The following is an 18,337-nucleotide window of genomic DNA, read 5'->3' as shown; positions in this document are numbered from 1 at the left end:
TTTCTAACTCCTTCCCTCTCTCTATCTTTCCGCCATCTACCGCCGCCTCAAAGCCCTACGCTTCACTGACCTCCTCGTCGTTGCCGCCTCCCTCAACCCCGCCACCTCCAACAAACTCCGGATCGGATCCATCACCGGATCTCCCTCAGGTCCTTGATTCTCTCATTTCAATTCAATCAGGGAGAAAAAGAAACCCTAGAAATTTGATGTTTGGATGTAAATGTGATGTTTTGTTTTTTGGGTGTAGGATGGAGGAGGAGCGTTGCGGATGCAGCTTGATTAGAACGCAGCTGCAGTTTAGTTCTGATTTTTTTGTTAGTTTTTGTGTTTTTTTGGGATTTTTATTGAGGTTTTTGTGTTTGGGTTTGTTTTTTGAAGGAGAAGTGGAAATCTCCTCCTCTACCAGAGGACCGCTTCGCCCTCATGTGCGGGTCCTCACGCCGGAGAGCTCGTCAGCAGGGAGAGCGGCGCGTTCCTCCACAGGTTCATGTGGCTCGATGATGGCGACATTGGCGAAAAACATCTATTTAGCTCGGCAAAGTGCCTTTAAATTTGTGTTTGTGTCCCGGACAAACGTTTCAGGTAATGCGAAGGAATACAATTAATTTATATTGGTTTTCAAAAATTTAGAAGGCTGACAAGTTGACAGAATAAAAGTTGAACTTGGGTCCTGCGGTTGAATTTTAACTGTATTAGAAATTCTGACAAATGATTCGTTCAGAATAGAAAAAAAAAATGCTTTTGATCATGATGTTTCTATTTACATCACCTAGCCTACAATTTTGTTGTTCTGGATTCATACTTGAGCAATCTTAGCCTCACATTTTGGTCACCATTTGGCAAAAATTCCTGGCGCCTCATCCTTCCGCGCAGGCTTGTCTTGTTACGCCAAACAAAGACGAAGGAAAGAAACAGTCTGTATAAGACCTAACTTTTGCCTCGCTATTTCTTTTAGATCGCAACTACATTGTAAGATGGCATCTCAAAGATCAGAGTGAACATATTTTATTATACTAAATGACCTAGCAAAAAAACAAAAGGATATGTTATAATAATTTATGCGATCCAGTAAGTGTGGGGTTATTTGTGTTGTTTTTTTTTTTTTTTCTTTTTTTTCCTTCTTTTTTTTTTTGATTCTTTTTTAAAAATTTTTTAAGCCTTTCTTTTTCTTTTTTTTTTTTGTTTTTTTTTTTTGTTTAATTTTTTGTTTTTTTTTTTTTTTTTTTTTTTTTTTTTTCTTCCTTGTTTTTTTTTCTTTATTTTTTTTTTTTTTTTTTTTTTTTTTATTTTAGAAAGAAATATAGTTTTTTATTTTTTTTTTTTTTTTGTTTTTTTTTTATTTTTTTATTTTTTTTTTGTTTTTTTTTTTTTTTTTAGAAACCAAATTTTATTTATGTTTTTTTTTTTTAAAAAAAAATGTTTTTTTTTTTTTCTCTTTTTTTTTTTTTCTTTCTTTTTTTTTTCTTTTTTTGAGTTTTTTTTATTTTTTTTTTTTTTTTTTTTTTTTTTTTCTTTTTTCTTTGTTTTCTCTTTTTCTTTTCTTTTTTTTTTTTTTTTTTTTTTTTTTTTTTTTTTTTAAAATTTTTTTTTTTTTTTTTTTTTTTTTTTTGTTTTTTTTTTTTTTTTTTTTTTTTTTTTTTTTACTTTTTTTTTTTTTTTTTTTTATTATTTTTTTTTTTTTTTTTTTTTTTCTCTTTTTTTTTTTCTAGGAAAATTTTTGGTTTTTTTCAATTGTTCTTCTCTTTTTTTACCATGTATTGGAGGTATCAGTCCTTTTTGGTTCATGCATTGCAGTATTACAGTGCGCTCTCTTGTTGCTCAATCTTTCATTAAATCCCTTGGCTTGTATTGCGTTGATTTTCAAAGCTGCAGGTCTTGGTTTCCTTATTAACTTTCATAGCGCACATGTTGCCGTCAGTGCACATCTGCCTGTATATATTTACTTGAATCGATTTAGGCCTTTCCATGCAATGCCGTTTCTTTGTGCGGGCTTTTTCAGGTCAAATAGGCAAGCTGTGGCGAGGTGCCAATTTGGAATTTGAAGGAAGTTTTAGCCAAATCTAAGTTATTAACTTTATTCAACGGATCTGCAACATGAACGCGTTACTAGTTCTTGTCATGAAGTAGAGGGACACTTGCTTCTATATTTGGTTGGAGGTAGTGGGGTGATTCCTCGGTGATGGTCGGGTCCCGGCGTAATTCAATGCGCCTTGGCGCGATCTCTTGACGAGGTATCGGACTGAGACTCCTCGTCCTTGCGGTTTTGTTTCTTACTATTATTGAACGGTGATTTCTATTAGGAATACTCTAGATCGACTGTCTATCTTAATTAGCTCAATCGTTTCTTTGCCATTTAAATTAAAGGTTGTGGTCAAATTTTTGTTTGGATTTACTTGAAAGTTACGTCTTAATTTTTAGAGTCCTAGCAAACGTATTACCAGCTTAAAAGTCTATTTCTTGAGACAGCTATTCATTATAAAACTGGGTGGTGTTTAGTAGTGTATTTTGTATTCAAGATCTTCAGGTAAACACATTTACATCAATTTAGCATACTAGGATGCTGCATCTCTCGCAATTGCAATCATGAAGAAAAACTTTAGAGGTCAAACGTTTTTAGGGTGTGATGACCATCCTTTATCGCGGTCTGTTCTCCCTCTCTTTGCAATATACTGTCAATTATGTCTTTTGGTTACTTATGGAAAATATTTTCCCCTTGATATAGGCAAGAAATAATGGAGTGTGTGAAACGAAGCAGAAAGTTCAGCAAGGAGTTGAAGAAGCTTCTGCAGTGTCATAGCCATTGTAAATAATTTATGTAAAAGTTTGTAAACAATTTATGTATCTCTCTACTATTTTGGTGAATGTATTATTTGAATATAATGGGATTTGATATTGTAATATAATTAGATTGTGTTGGATATGAATATAATTTTTTGTTGTTCAATATTGTGTACATGCACCCAAAGTAGACTCTGTAAAAAACAAAGTAGATTCTGTAAAAAAAAAAAAGTACTGTAGCACAGTATCCTAGACGGAAATTCCGTCTAGGATACTAAAATTCCGTCTAGGATGCCTTTTTTAAATAAAAATAAATAAAAAAACCAATTTCCGTCTAGAATGAGTATTCTAGACGGAAATTCCGTCTAGAATACTCATTCTAGACGAAAAATTTTTCCGTCTAGAATACAGTATTCTCGACGGAAATTCCGTCTAGAATAATCCGTCTAGAATGTATTCTAGACGGTTTCAATTCCGTCTAGAATATTCCGTCTAGGATGTATTCTAGACGGAATTTCCGTCTAGAATACAGTATTCTAGACGGAAACTTTCCAGACGACTATTCTAGACGGAATTCCGTCTAGGATACACATCCTAGACGGAATTCTATGTATCCTAGACGGAATTTTCCGTCTAGGATGCCTAATTTTTTAGCAGTGGTTGTTTAAATGCCTAAACTGCCTAGCACATTTGGTAATCTTGTTTGTCATTAGGTTAAAGTGAAAGAAAATGAATAAAAATCATGCGTTATAGCTCATGAAAATCATAAATTTTGCACTCCACTTAATTATTTACCATTGGGTGGAAACAAACAAATATAGGCAAAAATCGTGGGTTATAGCTCATGAAATCAAACATTTTAAACTTTACAAAATTATTGATCATTACAACAAAACAAACAAAAATAAACCAAAATCATGAGTTATAACTCATAAAATCCTAAAATTTCAACGCTGCTTAATTATTTGTCATTTAGTGGAAACAAATGGAAATGGACAAAAGTTGTGAGTTGTAGCTCGGGAAATTGTTTTATTTTGAACTCCAATTAAATATTTGACAATATCTCAAAATGATTAAAAATGAATAAAAGTCGTGGGTTATTACTCATGATATCTTGAATTTTAAACTTCACAAACATTAGGTAAAAATGAAAGAAAATGGACAAAAGGCGTTGATTATAGCTCATGAAATCGAGAATTTTGAACTTCGCAAAATTATCTGTCATTGAGCCAAAACAAATGAAAATGGGCTAACATCATAAGCAGCTTATGAAATTGTAAATTATGAACTCCACATAAATATTTGCATTAGGTTGAAACGGATGAAATGAACAAAAATCATGAGTTATAACTTATGAAAATTGTGAATTTTGAGCCTCTATTAATTATTTGTGATTGACTTGAAATGGACAAGAAGAAACAAAAATCGTGAGTTATATAGCTCATGAAATAGTGAATGTTAAACTCTACAATTTTTTTTGCCAAGGGGTCAAAACGAGCAAAAAAAGGGCTAAGTTTGTGCTTGACCAATAGGAATGTCTGTGGGCCGGGTAGCAAAGAAAAGTCTAGCATGAAAGATATGAGAAGAATATGAGGTGGTTAAAAGCCTTCATGGAGGAGTTTACATTGTAATACAAACTGAAGGTGATAGTTACCTGCAAGAAAATTGTTTGCAATAGTTACCTTTGGCAACTTGTAGACGGAATCGTGGGCTGGTGCCAAATCTCTTACGTCCATGTAGGCTGCGACCGCGTTGATGTAAGTCTTGGCTTGAGCCTGTTTCAGAACTTCATTATATGGTCCGTGTGGCGCTGACGGTGGGTTGAAGAAGTGGGCGCAGTGTTAGGACAGCGCTGACTGCGCTGATGACTACGAGGTTGACGTTTAGTTTGGCTGCAGTTTTCCGTGCTACTTCCTCGTCCACTGTCTTTGCGTAGCAGTACCAGTTCTATCATCTATGATATAGCGTGTTCAAAGAATCAAATGTTTTAAACTGTTGAGTTAGGATTTTCTTGTTTTACTTCCGTTACATGTTTATGCTTAAAACTGCGTTTGTAGCTCATGAATGGTATTCTTATGCATCCGTTAGTTAGTTGGATGTTAATAAATGTCAATGAGTTGAGCTGAAGTACTATTAACAATATTCAAGATCTGACATCTGGATAATTATCTAATTCACGAATAACAGCCTTTCAAGCTAACACCATTGGAAATTTTTGCGAATAGACCAAGATTTTCTTTAACATTTAAATTTAGAATTTTCGAAAGGATTTAAAGGAGTAAATTAAGGAAGAAATAACAAACCTTGCCCTTTTCCCCCCCTTTCCGCCCTTGGATTAGAGAAAATAGGAAAAAAAAATCAAATTAAAATAATGTGAATCCAATTCTAGATATGTTCCGTTAGAAAGCAAATGGTTTTAATAATGACCATAGATGATGGATACTCTTTCATGACTTTGGGATTTGATGAAAAAAATCGATATCTGTGATTTATTTTATTTTATTTATTATTTATTTATTTATTTTAGGGGACAGATAAGGCGTTCTTGTAATTTAACCAAAAACAAAAAGAGAGGAAAAAAGGCTAAAAGTTTTTATGAATAAGACCTTGTGCTCTTGCAGTGGTCAAGATCACTCCGGTAAGACTCGTCAATGATTCCATCAAGAGTGCATTGGGTCCACATAAACTGTTCCTATCGAAGGCGTGTACACGACTTGGCGCATGTTAGCAGCAGCAGCAGCACACATGATGTTCCAGGTCCTGGATATTGTTGGCTTAATTTTCCCCTGCATCAATGAATAGTTACATTTAAATTCCCTTTTCTTTAAACAAAATTTTAGTAATTAATATAGTTAAATATTATTTACTGGGTCATCAGTGACTGGAGATGCAGTGTGAAAAAGTCGTTTCATCCCATGACAACTGGCCGAGTCGAAGAGGTTGGCCTTGAGGAGGACGAGTCTTTCTTTTGCTTCTTGTACTTCTCTCTCAAATGAGAATTCTTCGGATCATCTATTTTAACAAGAAAATAAATAGGTGTTAGAAATAATTTTAAGATATTAAAGTAAAAAAATAATCCTTTAAAGGAATAAATTTTAAACTAAGATTAAAGACCTTAAATCTTTCCATGTTGAATAATGTTTACGTCCTAGCTACATGATATTCCTAAGTCAACGGGTGCTATAAAACCTTTCTTCGTAGCTGAAACTCTAATTACATTTAGTAGTTGCAACGAAACATACTAAACTGTTACAGTTGCATGTACCTACAATCTCTCAGTTTGCAACGAACCAAAAAAAATCGCTAAACCAATCAGTATGCACCAATAGACAATCTGGCTGCACTTATTGCTAATAGTGTTGTGTATCAAGATTTATACCAGGAGGCCGCATGTCAGGTTGTAGACAAGGAGCAATGGGCAATCTTTGTGGCGTTGGTGGTGGATTCCTAGGTGGTGGTTAGTTGTGGCAATGACACTTCGTTAGAGCTATCCATCACATCCTAAACACAGTAAAAATCCAAAGATAAGGACTAATTGTAAACAACATCTAAAAAGATCATTAAGACGCAATTAAATCCCTAAGCCCTATCACCTCCAATCATCCTCGCAAGGTGAATATCCTTAGCTTCGCATGAAAAAGAAAATCACACAAAGATTCCTCTCCTCGAACATAGTTACAGTAAAACAATCATTCTTAATTATCACGAAACCTACAATCTTGAAAGAACCAAGAACTTTTACTTGTTTTCTCATTTGTCGTCAACTACTGCTGAGACTGGTGAGAAAGGAGGCTGACCCTCTGTAACCTCTATCATTTATGTACATTTTTCCTCTGAGAATCTTTCAATTAACTTCATCATGACATACCATGAGTTGGATGAATAATGTAAAAAGAAAAACTTGGCAACTCAATACGAACAAATGTAACACAGTTTTTTCGTAGTTGTTTGAGGAGAAATTCTGCATAATGAAACTGCTGGACAAAGGTCTATCAAAGATGCTCTTTTGTGCCCCGTTTGCTGATGAAAATGTTATAACTACAGCCTTAAAAATTACAGGACAACCAAATGCCCGACAGTGCTATTGGTATATTGATCAATGAGATATTTCAATAGCATCCTCAGCCACAATAATTTTCACATATATTCTAGCCCTTTGCAGACTCACGCATACTATCATCTTTTACTGAGCAATATCAATATGGTCAGGGGGCTTAGAACAACAACAGGATGGCAACAGAACAAGGACATATTTCTGTTGAGCACAAATATATAAGATAAACTCTCAATGAGGCTGAGCAAGAGGAAAGAAAACAACTGCTTTCTATTGTAAGTTTGTACTTTCCAAAAAAGATCAATTTATCAGTATAATGCATTTTCTAAGCATCTATGTCTGTACTTGACGCACATAAAACCATTGAAGTCCTATGAAATTTAGTATAAACCACATAAACATGAAACTTTGTAACAATTTATCAGCAAATATCTTATGAATATAGACAGAACAATATCAAAATCGATAAAATTGAGAGTGGAAAGACAAAATGAATAAGTAGAACAGAGTAGTGTAACTAAGTCGAGGGTAGAATGATTGAGAAATACCAATAAAGAAGGTAGACACAAAAGGCAGGGCGCAGAATGTAGCTCATGGAACACCAAGACAAAACACAACACAAACACACACACACACACACACAACAACATATATACATATAAATATATAATTATATAGTATTATAATAATATATATTTATATATATATATAATTATATATATATATATTATATTATAGGGTACATATATGTACATATGTAGGTATGTATGTATGTATGTGTGTGTGTGTGTCTATACACACACACACACACATAAAAATTGAAATTATGACAGTGAAAACTTTTAGAAATGCAAAATAGAATAAAATAAAATAAAACAAAATAAAAAATAAAAAATCCATATACAGCTTTACATTGACTTACTTCAAGCCTTCTGCAACAAGAAATCTCTCGAATTGCTTTCAAAAGCAAAGGCACAACCTGGAAAACGTATTCCAAAAAAAGAAAAACATATAACATAAGAAACGAAGTAAATTTATTATGTGTACATCAAATTTTAAGATTTTCATGGGTTATATGACCCATGAGTTTTTACAATTTTAGTTCATTTCCAACAAATATAAATAAATTACATGTGCATCAAACTTCATGTTTTAATTGAGCTATAACACACGATTTTCTTAATTTTCATTCGTTTCTAACAAATGTAAATTTATTATGTGTATTTCAAAATTTGGGATTTCCATGGACTACAAGATTTTTGACAATTTTGGTTGAATTTGAATGAATGTGAATGAATGTATATAAATCATGAGTACATGAAAATTCACGATTTTCAAGAGCTATAATATAATTTGTTATGAATTTTGGGATTTTCATATGCTGTAACCCATGAATTTTAAAAATTTTGGTTCATTTTGAACGAATATAAGTAAATTATGAGTATATCGAAATTCGTGATTTTCATGAGCCATAACCTACAATTTTGTCAATTTAAATTCGTTTTGAACAAACGCAAATTTATTATATGTACTTCAAATTTTGTTATTTTCATGGATTATAACCCACGATAATTGATAATTTGATTTGTTTTGAGCAAATATAAATAAATTATGTGTATATCAAAGTTTAAAATTTTCATGAGCTATAATCCATAATTTTGTCAATTTTTGTTTGTTTGAATGAACGTAAATTAATTATGTGTACTTTAAAATTTTGTGTTTTCATGTGCTATAAACCATGAGTTTTGACAATTTTGGTTTGTTTTTGAACAAATATAAATAAATTATGTACATCAAAATTCGTGATTTTTACGAGCTGACCTACAAATTTTTTTAATTTTGGTTCACTTTAAAAGAACGTAACTTTAATATATATACATCAAAATTAATGATTTTCAAGGGCAATTACCCATGATTTTTAATAATTTTGGCTCTTTTTGAACCGAATGTAAATACATTATGCGTATAAATCTTGCGATTTTTGTGAGGAATAACCCACGATTTTTGTCAATTTAGGTTCAGAATGATAGTAAATTCATCATAGGTACATCAAAATTTGTGACTTTCATCAGTAATAACTCACGATTTTTGACTTCTTTGTTCGTTGTTAAAGAATAAAAATAAATTGTGTATATCAAAATTCTTAATTTTCATGAGTTATAACTTTCAATTTTATCAATTTTGGTTCATTTATAAAAGTAATTTTTTATGTGTACATCAAAATTTACGATTTTCATTAGCTATAACACGTGATTTTTTACATTTTTGGTTTGTTTTGAACGAACAAAAATAAATTATGTGTACATCAAAATTTGCGATTTCACGAGCTATAACCCACGATTTTTTCCAATTTTGGTTTGCTTCGAACAAAAGTAAATTTATTATGTGTACATCAAAATTCACAGTTTTCATAGGCTACCAATGATTTTTGAAAATTTTAGTTTATTTTGAAATAATATAAATAATTTATGTGTACATCAAATTTCACGATTTTCATGAGCTATAACTCCAGATTTTGTCAATTTTTATTTGTTTCGAACTAATGTAAATTTATCATGTGTAATTCAAAATTTGAGATTTTCATGTGTTATAAACCATAAATTTTAAAAATTTTGGTTTAATTTGAAAGAATGTAAATAATTTCTGAGTGCATCAAAATTCATGATTTTCATGAGTCCTAACAAACGATTTTGTCAATTTACGTTTGTTTTGAACGAATATAAATAATTTATGTGTACATTAAAATTCGCAAGTTTAGTGAGATTATAATCCATGATTTTTTCATAGTTCATCTGTTTCGAACGAATATAACTTGTTATGTGTACTTAAAAATTTGAGATTTTCATAGACTATGACCCAAGATTTTGGACAATTTTGGTTTGTTTTTAACAAATGTAAATAAATTATGTGCACATCAAACTTCGCGATTTTGATGAATTATAACCCCACGATTTTGTGAAAGTTTTTGTTTCGAACAAATGTAAATTTATTGTGTACTTCAAATTTTGGACTATAATGGCTAACCCACAAATTTTGTTAGTTTTGATTCATTTTTAAATAATGTAAATAATTATGTGTACATCGAAATTTGCTATATTCATGAGCTAAAACCCACAATTTTGTTTTTTTTTTATTTCGCATGAATTTAAATTTATTGTGTACTAAAAAACTCATTGTTTTCATGAGATATAACCCATGATTTTGTCAATTTTCATTCATTTAAAATAAATGTAAGTTTATTATGTGTACTTCGAATTTTGAGATATTCATAGGCTATAAACCACAATTTATGATAGGTTTGGCTCATTTTAAACAAATGTAAATAAATTATGGGTATCTCAAACTTCACGATTTTCATGTGCTATTCCCATGACCTTGCCAATTTTCTTAATCTAAATAAATTATGAGTATATCAAACTTCATGATTTTCATAAGCTATTCCCACGATATTGCCATTTTTCATTAATTTTGAACGAATGTAAGTTTATTGTGTAATTCAAAATTTGGGAACGACATGGCTTATAACCCATGAATTTTGACAATTTAGATTTATTTTAAACAAATTTAAATAAATTATGCATACATCAAAATTCATGAATTTCATGAGCTGTAATATACGATTTTATCAATTTTCGTTCATTTCAATATATATACATATATATAACCCACGATGTATAATGTATGAATTATGTGTAAATCAAAATTCATGATTTTCACGAGGTATAATGTATGAATCTAAATAAATTATGTGCACAATAAAATTCGTGATACACATGAGCTATAACCCACGATTTTTTCATATTTCGTTAATTTCAAACTAATATAAATTTAATATTTGTACTTCAAAGTTTGAGATTTTCATAGACTATAACCCAAATTTATTTATAATTTTGCATCACTTTGAACGAATTTAAATAAATTATGTGTACATCAAACTTCGCGATTTTCATTAGCTATAACCAAAGATTGTCATATTTTATTTGTTTCAAACAGATGTAAATTTATTATGTGTACTTTAAACTTTAAGATTTTTATAGGCCATAAACCACATTTTTTGAATATTATGATTCGTTGTGAACTATAAATAAATTATATGTACATAAAACTTTGCGATTTGGATGAGCTATAACTTACAATTTTGTCAATTTTCGTTCATTTCAAACGAATGTAAGTAAATTTATTATATGTACTTTAAATTTTGAGAAATTCATGAGTTACAACTCACGGATTTTGACAATTTTGGCTAGTTTTGAAGGAATATAAATAAATTATATGTACGTCAAACTTCACTATTTTCATGAGCTATATAACCCATGATTTTGTAATTTTCGTTCGTTACGAATGAATGTAAATATATTAACTTCAAATTTTGGGATTTTCATGGGATTTTCATGGGGTATAACCCATGATTTTCTATAATTTTGGTTCATTTTAAACAAATGTAAATAAATTGTGTACATAAAAATTCACAATTTTCACAATCCATAAATGACGATTTTGTCAATTTACATTTGTTTTGAACGGTTGCAAATTTATTATGTGTACTTCAAAATTTGGTAGTTTCATAGGCTATAATTCCCGATTTTGAAAATGTTTGTTTGTTTTAAACAAATGTAAAAGTTTGGATTATCGTCATATTTCGTTTGTCTTGTATGCAAGTTAATTTATTATGTATACTTCACAGTTTGAGATTTTCATTGGATTAAGCCCATGATTTTTGATAATTTTTTGTTCGTTTTAAACAAATGTTAATAATTTATGTATACATCAAACTTCGAGATTTTCATGAGCTTTAAACCACAAGTTTGTTAGTTTTCGTTATAATCAAACTTTCCTGATAAAAAATAGGATTTTTGAGATATGAGCCCCTTAAATCTTCATATTTTGATATTAGCCCCTCAAATAGCCATGATGTGTTGATATGAACCCCTCATATTAGTACATGATAGTCACTTGAGGGGCTTATATCAAAATATGGAGATTTAAGGGGCTAATATCAAATTACTTATGATTTAAAGGGCTAATATATAAAAACCCCAAAAAAATTCACAATGGACTCAAACATTCCTTAAAAGATAATTCTAACAAACTCCTAGTTTGACCCAAATCTCTCTCTAGTGCAAACTCTTGAAATTATGAATCATCCTTTCTTTGGTACTCGCACGAATTTTCACATTTTTTGTTTTGAATGAATGTAAATAAATTATGTGTATATTAATGAGCTAATCTCACGATCTTGTCAATTTTCGTTAATTTTGAATGAAGGTAAATTTATTGTGTATTGCATGGGCTATATAACCCACGAATTTTGACAATTTTGGTTCGCTTTGAACGAATTTAAGTAAATTATGCATACACCACAATTCATGATTTTCGCGAGCTATAATCTACGATTTTGTCAATTTTCGATCGTTTCAAAAGAATTTAGATTTACCGTGTGCTTAAAATTTGGTATTTCATTGTATAACCTGGTAATTTTGACAATTTTGGCTCGTTTCAGACGAATATAAACAAATTATACGTACATCAAAATTTGTGATTTTCACAACCTATAAATCACAATTTTGGCAATTTTCTTTCATCAAACGAATGTAAATTTATTGTGTACTTCAAATTTTGTGATTTTCATTGGCTATAACCTATGATTTTTGTCAATTTTGATTTGTTTTGAATGAATGTAAATAAAGTATGCGTACATCGAAATTCGCGATTTTCATAAGGCTATAACTTATGAATTTTGTAAAATTTGATTCGCTCCAAACGAAAGCAAATTTATTATGTGTACATCAAAATTTGTGATTTTCTGAGCTATTAAAACCACTTATTGTTGACAATTTTTTGTTCATTCTGAACAAATCTAAATAAATTATGTATACATCAAAATTAACGATATTTATGAGCTATAACTCATAGCTTTGTTATATTTCATTAATTTCAAACGAATATAAATTTAATATGTATACTTCAAATTTTGAGATTTTCATAGACTATAACCCAATTTTTTTTACAATTTTGCTTCATTTTAAACAAATGTAAATAAATTATGTGCAATCAAACTTCACGATTTTTATTGGCTATGACTCAAGGATTTATCATATTTTGTTGTTTCAAACAAATGTAAATTTATTATGTGTACTTTAAAATTCAAGATTTTTATAAGCCATAAATCACGTTTTTTAAAATTTTTGATTCTTTGTGAACAACTGTAAATAAAATATATGTACATAAAACCTTGCAATTTGGATGAGCTATATCCTACAATTTTGTCAATTTTCGTTCATTTTGAATGAATGTAAATAAGTAAATTTATTATGTGAACTTTAAAATTTGAGAAATTTAGGAGTTATAAGTTATAACTCACAATTTTTGATAAATTTGATTCTTTTTGAGAGAAAGTAAATGAACTATGCTTGCATCAAAATTTGTAATTTTCATGAGCTATAACCTATGTGTACTTCAATTTTTTGGGGTTTCCATGGGATATAACCCAAGATATTTGACAGTTTTGGTTCATTTTGAATGAATACAAGTAAATTATGTACACCAAAATTTGTGATTTACACGAGCTTTAACCCACCACTATCTTTTGTTAATTTGGGATCATTTCAAACAAAAGTGAATTTATGATGTGTATCTTCAAATTTGTAATTTTCTTGGGCTATAACCCGCGACTTATGGCATTTTTGGATCGTTTGAACAAATGTATAAATTATATGTACATCAAAATTCATGGTTACATAAGGCATAACGTACGAATCTTGTCAATTCGGTTCATTTCGAATGAAAATAAATTGATTATTTGCACATCAAAATTTGTTATTTTCATTGGCTACAACCCATGATTTTTGACAATTTTGTCGATTTTCGTTCAATATTCGTTTATTTCAAATGAATGTAAATTTATTATGTACTTCAAATTTTGATTTTTGACAATTTTGTTCGTTTTGATAATTTTGGTTTGTTTTGAAGGAATATAAATAAATTATAAATACATCAAACTTCACTATTTTCATGAGCTATATAACCCACGATTTTGTTTATTTCACATTCATTTTGAACAAGTATAAATTTTTATGTGAACTTTAAATTTTGGGATTTAATGGGCTATAACCCACGATTTTGGACACTTTTGATTCGTTTTGAACAAATATAATTAAATTATGTGTACGTCAAAATTTGTGATTTTCATGAGCTATAACCTACAATTTTCTGAACTTTCATTCGTTTTCAAATGAATGTAAATTTATTATGTTTACTTTAAAATTTTGAGATTTTCATACGCACTAACCAACAATAATGAAAATTCTGGTTCACGTTATGAACAAATGTAAACAAATTTGGGTCATCGCCATATTTCATTTGTTTTGTACGAATATTGATTTATTATGTGTACTTCATAGTTTGAGATTTTCATTAAATCAAACCCATGATTTTTGATAATTTTTGTTTGTTTTTGAACAAATGTAAATAATTTATGTGTACATCAAACTTCAAGATTTTCAAGAGCTCTAAACCATGATTTTGTTAATTTTCGTTTGTTCTCAACGAATGTATTTTATTATGTGTACTACAAAATTTGTGATTTTCATGTGCTATAACCCACTAATTTTTTACAACTTGGGCTCTTTTTGAATAATTGCCAATAAATTATGTATATATCAAAAATTGCAATCATAAGCTAATCCACGATTATGTCAATTTTTTTCGTTCCGAATGAACATAAGTTTATTACATATATTTCAAAATTGAGATTTCCATTGGATATAATGCATGGTTTTTGACAATTTTGGTTCATTTTAAACAAATATAAATAATCTGTGTACATCAAACATTGCGATTTTGATGAGCTATATTTGAGGATTTTGTCAATTTTCGTTCATTTCGAACAAACGTAACTTTCTTATGTGTGCTTCAAAATTTAGGATTTTCATGTATTATAACCCACGAGTTTTCATAATTTTTATTTATTTTGAACAAATGTAAATATATTGCGTATATTAAAAGTTGTGAATTTCTACAATTTTGTTATATTTTGTTCATTTCGAGTTAAAGTAAATTTACTGTGTACTTAAATTTTTGAGATTTTCATGGGCTATATAACCCATGATTAAATTGTTTAGATTTTCATGGGCTAACCAATGATTTTTAACAATTTTGGTTAGTTTTGAACGAATGTAAATAAACTATATGGACACCAAAATTCGCAATTTTCACGGAGCTATAATCCATGATTTTTTTTCAATTTCGGTTCGCTTTAACAAAAAATAAATTTATTATGTGTACATCAAATTTTAAGATTTTTGTAGGCTATGACCCATTATTTTTGTTAATTTTGGTTCATTCTTTACAAATATAGATAAATTATGTGTACATCAAACTTCACGATTACTATTGAGTTATTACCCACGATTTTGTCATTTTTCATTTCGAGTGAATGTAAATTTTTTTGTACTTCAAAAGCTGGGATTATTATGGGCTATAACCCATGATTTATTTAAAAATTTTGGTTCCTTTTGAACAGATTTAAAGAAATTGCGTACATCAAAATTCACGATCTTCATGAGCTATAGCCCACAATTGTATCAATTTTTATGATCTGAATGCATATAAATTTACTATATATACTTTAAGTTTTGGGATTTTCATATGCTATATAACCCACGAATTATGAAAATTTTGGTTCCTTCTTTATACATGTAAATAAATTATGGATACATCAAAATTCACGATTTTCATGAGCCATAAAAAACGATTTTGTCAGTTTACGTTTGTTTTGAACGAATGTTAATTTATTATGTGTACTTCAAAATTTGGTACTTTCATGGACTATAATCCACAATTTTTAACAATTTTGGTTTGTTTTAAATGAATTTAAATAAATTATGTGTGCATCAAGACTCACAAATTTTCACAAGCTATAACCCACGATTTTGTCAAACTTTGTTTTGAATGATTATCAATTTGTTATGTGTATTTCAAAATTTGAGATTTTCATACAACATAACCCATGTTTTTTTATAAATTTTGTTTGTTTAGAATGAATGTAAATATATTATGGGTACACCAAACTTTTACTTCTTTAACCCATGATTTTGTCAATTTTTACTTCTTTAAGACGAATGTAAATTTATTACGTGAACTTCAAATTTTGGGATTTTCACAAGCTAACCCACGAATTTTGACAATTTTGGTTTGTTTTGAACTGATATAAATAAAATATGTGTACATCAAAATTCATTATTTTCATGAGCCATAACCCACAATTTTTTCAATTTTTGTTCATTTGAACAAATGTATATTTATTATGTGTACTAAAAAGTTCGTGATTTTTCAAAGGGATGTAAATTTACTGTGTACAAATTTGTTCTTTTTTAAAGAAAGTAATTAATTTATGTGTATATTAAACTTCATGATTTTCATTACCTATACCCACGATCTTGTCAATTTTCGTTCATTTCAAGCAAATGTGAATTTAATGTGTACTTCAAATTTTGTGATTTTCATATGTTACAACCAACAAATTTAAAATATTTGGTTCATTTTGAACGAATGTAAATAAGTTATGACTACATCAAAATTTACAATTTTCATGACCATGACCAATGATTTTGTCAATTTATATTCATTTTGAATGAATATAAATTTATAATGTGTACTTCAAAATTGAGATTTTCATAGGATATAACCCATGATTTTTGACAATTTTTATTTGTCTGAAACGAATGTAAATAATTCATGTGGCATCAAACTTCGCGATTTTCATAAGCTATAACCCAGTATTTTCTCCATTTTTGTTCGTTTCGAACGCATTTGATGTGTACTTCAAATTTTAGGAGTTTCATGCACTATAACCCAAGGTTTTAAATGTTGAATGTCGGATTCATGTTAGACAGCTAAAATTCATGTCTGATAGCGAAAATCGGAGATATGTCGGGGGACATGAAAAAAAATAGGATTGCCATATTGAATAGTGTGCACTATAACCCAAGGTTTTAAGAGACTCTCATATGTTGATTGTACCCCTCTGTTTAAGAAGATTACAAATCAGTTTTCATCTTGGCTGAAAAAACAGAGATTACAAATCAGTTTTCATCTTGGCTGAAAAAACAGAACCTAACATATGCGGGTAGACTTCAAGTCATAAAAAGTGTGATACTGGGAATTCAGCTGTACAAAACAGAACCTAACATATGCGGGTAGACTTCAAGTCATAAAAAGTGTGATACTGGGAATTCAGCTGTACCGGACTTCTAATTACATTCTGCCATCAAAAGTTCTGAAGAAAATAGATGATTTATGCAGAGATTTTTTATGGGGTAAAACTGATCTGTCTCTCAAATCTCCTCTAGTTGCTTGGGACAAAATCTGTAGTGAGAAGAGGTGTGGTGGCTTGGGTATCTTTTCTGCAAAAACTTGGAATATGGCATCAGCTCTTAAAATTATTTGGTTTATTCATGTAAACAAAGAATGGCTGTGGATTAAGTGGATTCATGGAAAGTACCTGAAAAACACAAACATTTGGCTTGTGAATATGAAAGTTGGAGACTCTTGGATGTGGAAACAATTAATTAAAGCAAGAGATAAAGCAATCACTATCTGTGGAGGCATAGAGAATCTGAAGAGATGCATCAATTCATGTTGCAAAAATTCAAGTATTCAGCTGTCTAAGCTTTATTCGGCCATATCTCCAGTTTCAAACAAAGTGAACTGGTATTTGACAGTTTGGGACACTTTGATATATCCTAAGCATAGCTTTATTTTGTGGTTAGCTGTTCTAAACAGACTGTTAACCAGGGAAAAGCTTCTTAAGAGGGGTATTATTCAATCAGACCATTGTTGTCTGTGTTCTGATAATGTGCAGGAATCACGTAATCATCTGTTCTTTGATTGCCTATTCTCAAAAGCTGTGTGGAACAACATTATGGATTGGCTCAAATTTAAATGGAGGGCTTGTGATTGGGATATACTTATGGACTGGTATACATGTAGACTGAGAGGAAAGGGTTTTAAGCAAAGTTTAAAGAGGCTGGCTCTAGCAAACACAGTATACAGAATATGGAGGGAGAGGAATGATAGGATTTTCAACAAGGGAATTAAGAATATTGATCAGATTACTAAGAAGATAAAGCTGGACATAATGATCATGATCCTTAACAGTTCATGTTTAGAGGAAAATAAACAGTGGTTGTTATCTCTTTGATGTAATTTGTAACACCTGTTTTTCTTGTTTTCTGTTTGATATTTGTTTTTTCAGTTCAATTATGAACTGAATATCAGGATGTACATATTCTTCCAATTTTTGGTAAATGAATAAAAAATTCTCATTGACCAAAAAAAAAAAGTGTGCATATGTGTAATATAATATCATAAATAAAATCTAAACATAATAAATTCTATTGTCTAAACATATAAAAAGTAAATAATTTATGGTGCTTAGGGTTGATGTTGAAGGAAAGTGGTGAGCATGGAGAAGCACGATGTTGGCAGTTAAAGAGAGAAGATCGC

At 29.9% G+C, this 18,337-nt stretch overlaps 1 protein-coding gene, 1 long non-coding RNA gene and 1 pseudogene across 2 annotated transcripts; 2 read left to right on the top strand and 1 right to left on the bottom strand.

Moving 5' to 3' along the window:
* LOC109829491 lies at nucleotides 1-499 on the top strand. The gene is made up of 3 exons (XR_002244036.1): nucleotides 1-149; nucleotides 248-295; nucleotides 379-499. It is a non-coding gene; the product is annotated as an uncharacterized LOC109829491 (long non-coding RNA).
* LOC109828832 lies at nucleotides 4,195-7,813 on the bottom strand (annotated as a pseudogene).
* On the top strand, nucleotides 17,253-18,032 carry LOC109828828. Its single transcript, XM_020395783.1, has one exon. It carries the CDS (start codon nucleotides 17,253-17,255, stop codon nucleotides 18,030-18,032), a length of 780 nt encoding a protein of 259 aa, XP_020251372.1.

Source organism: Asparagus officinalis, chromosome 1 (genome assembly GCF_001876935.1).
Source record: "Asparagus officinalis chromosome 1, Aspof.V1, whole genome shotgun sequence".
Taxonomy (NCBI): Eukaryota; Viridiplantae; Streptophyta; class Magnoliopsida; order Asparagales; family Asparagaceae; genus Asparagus; species Asparagus officinalis.
The sequence above is the reverse complement of the archived record's forward strand: the minus strand, read 5'-3'. Positions and strand labels throughout refer to the sequence as shown.

Coding starts and splice junctions, on each gene's coding strand:
- LOC109828828 (XM_020395783.1), top strand. CDS start 17,253: ATGGCATCAGCTCTTAAAATTATTTGGTTTATTCATGTAAACAAAGAA.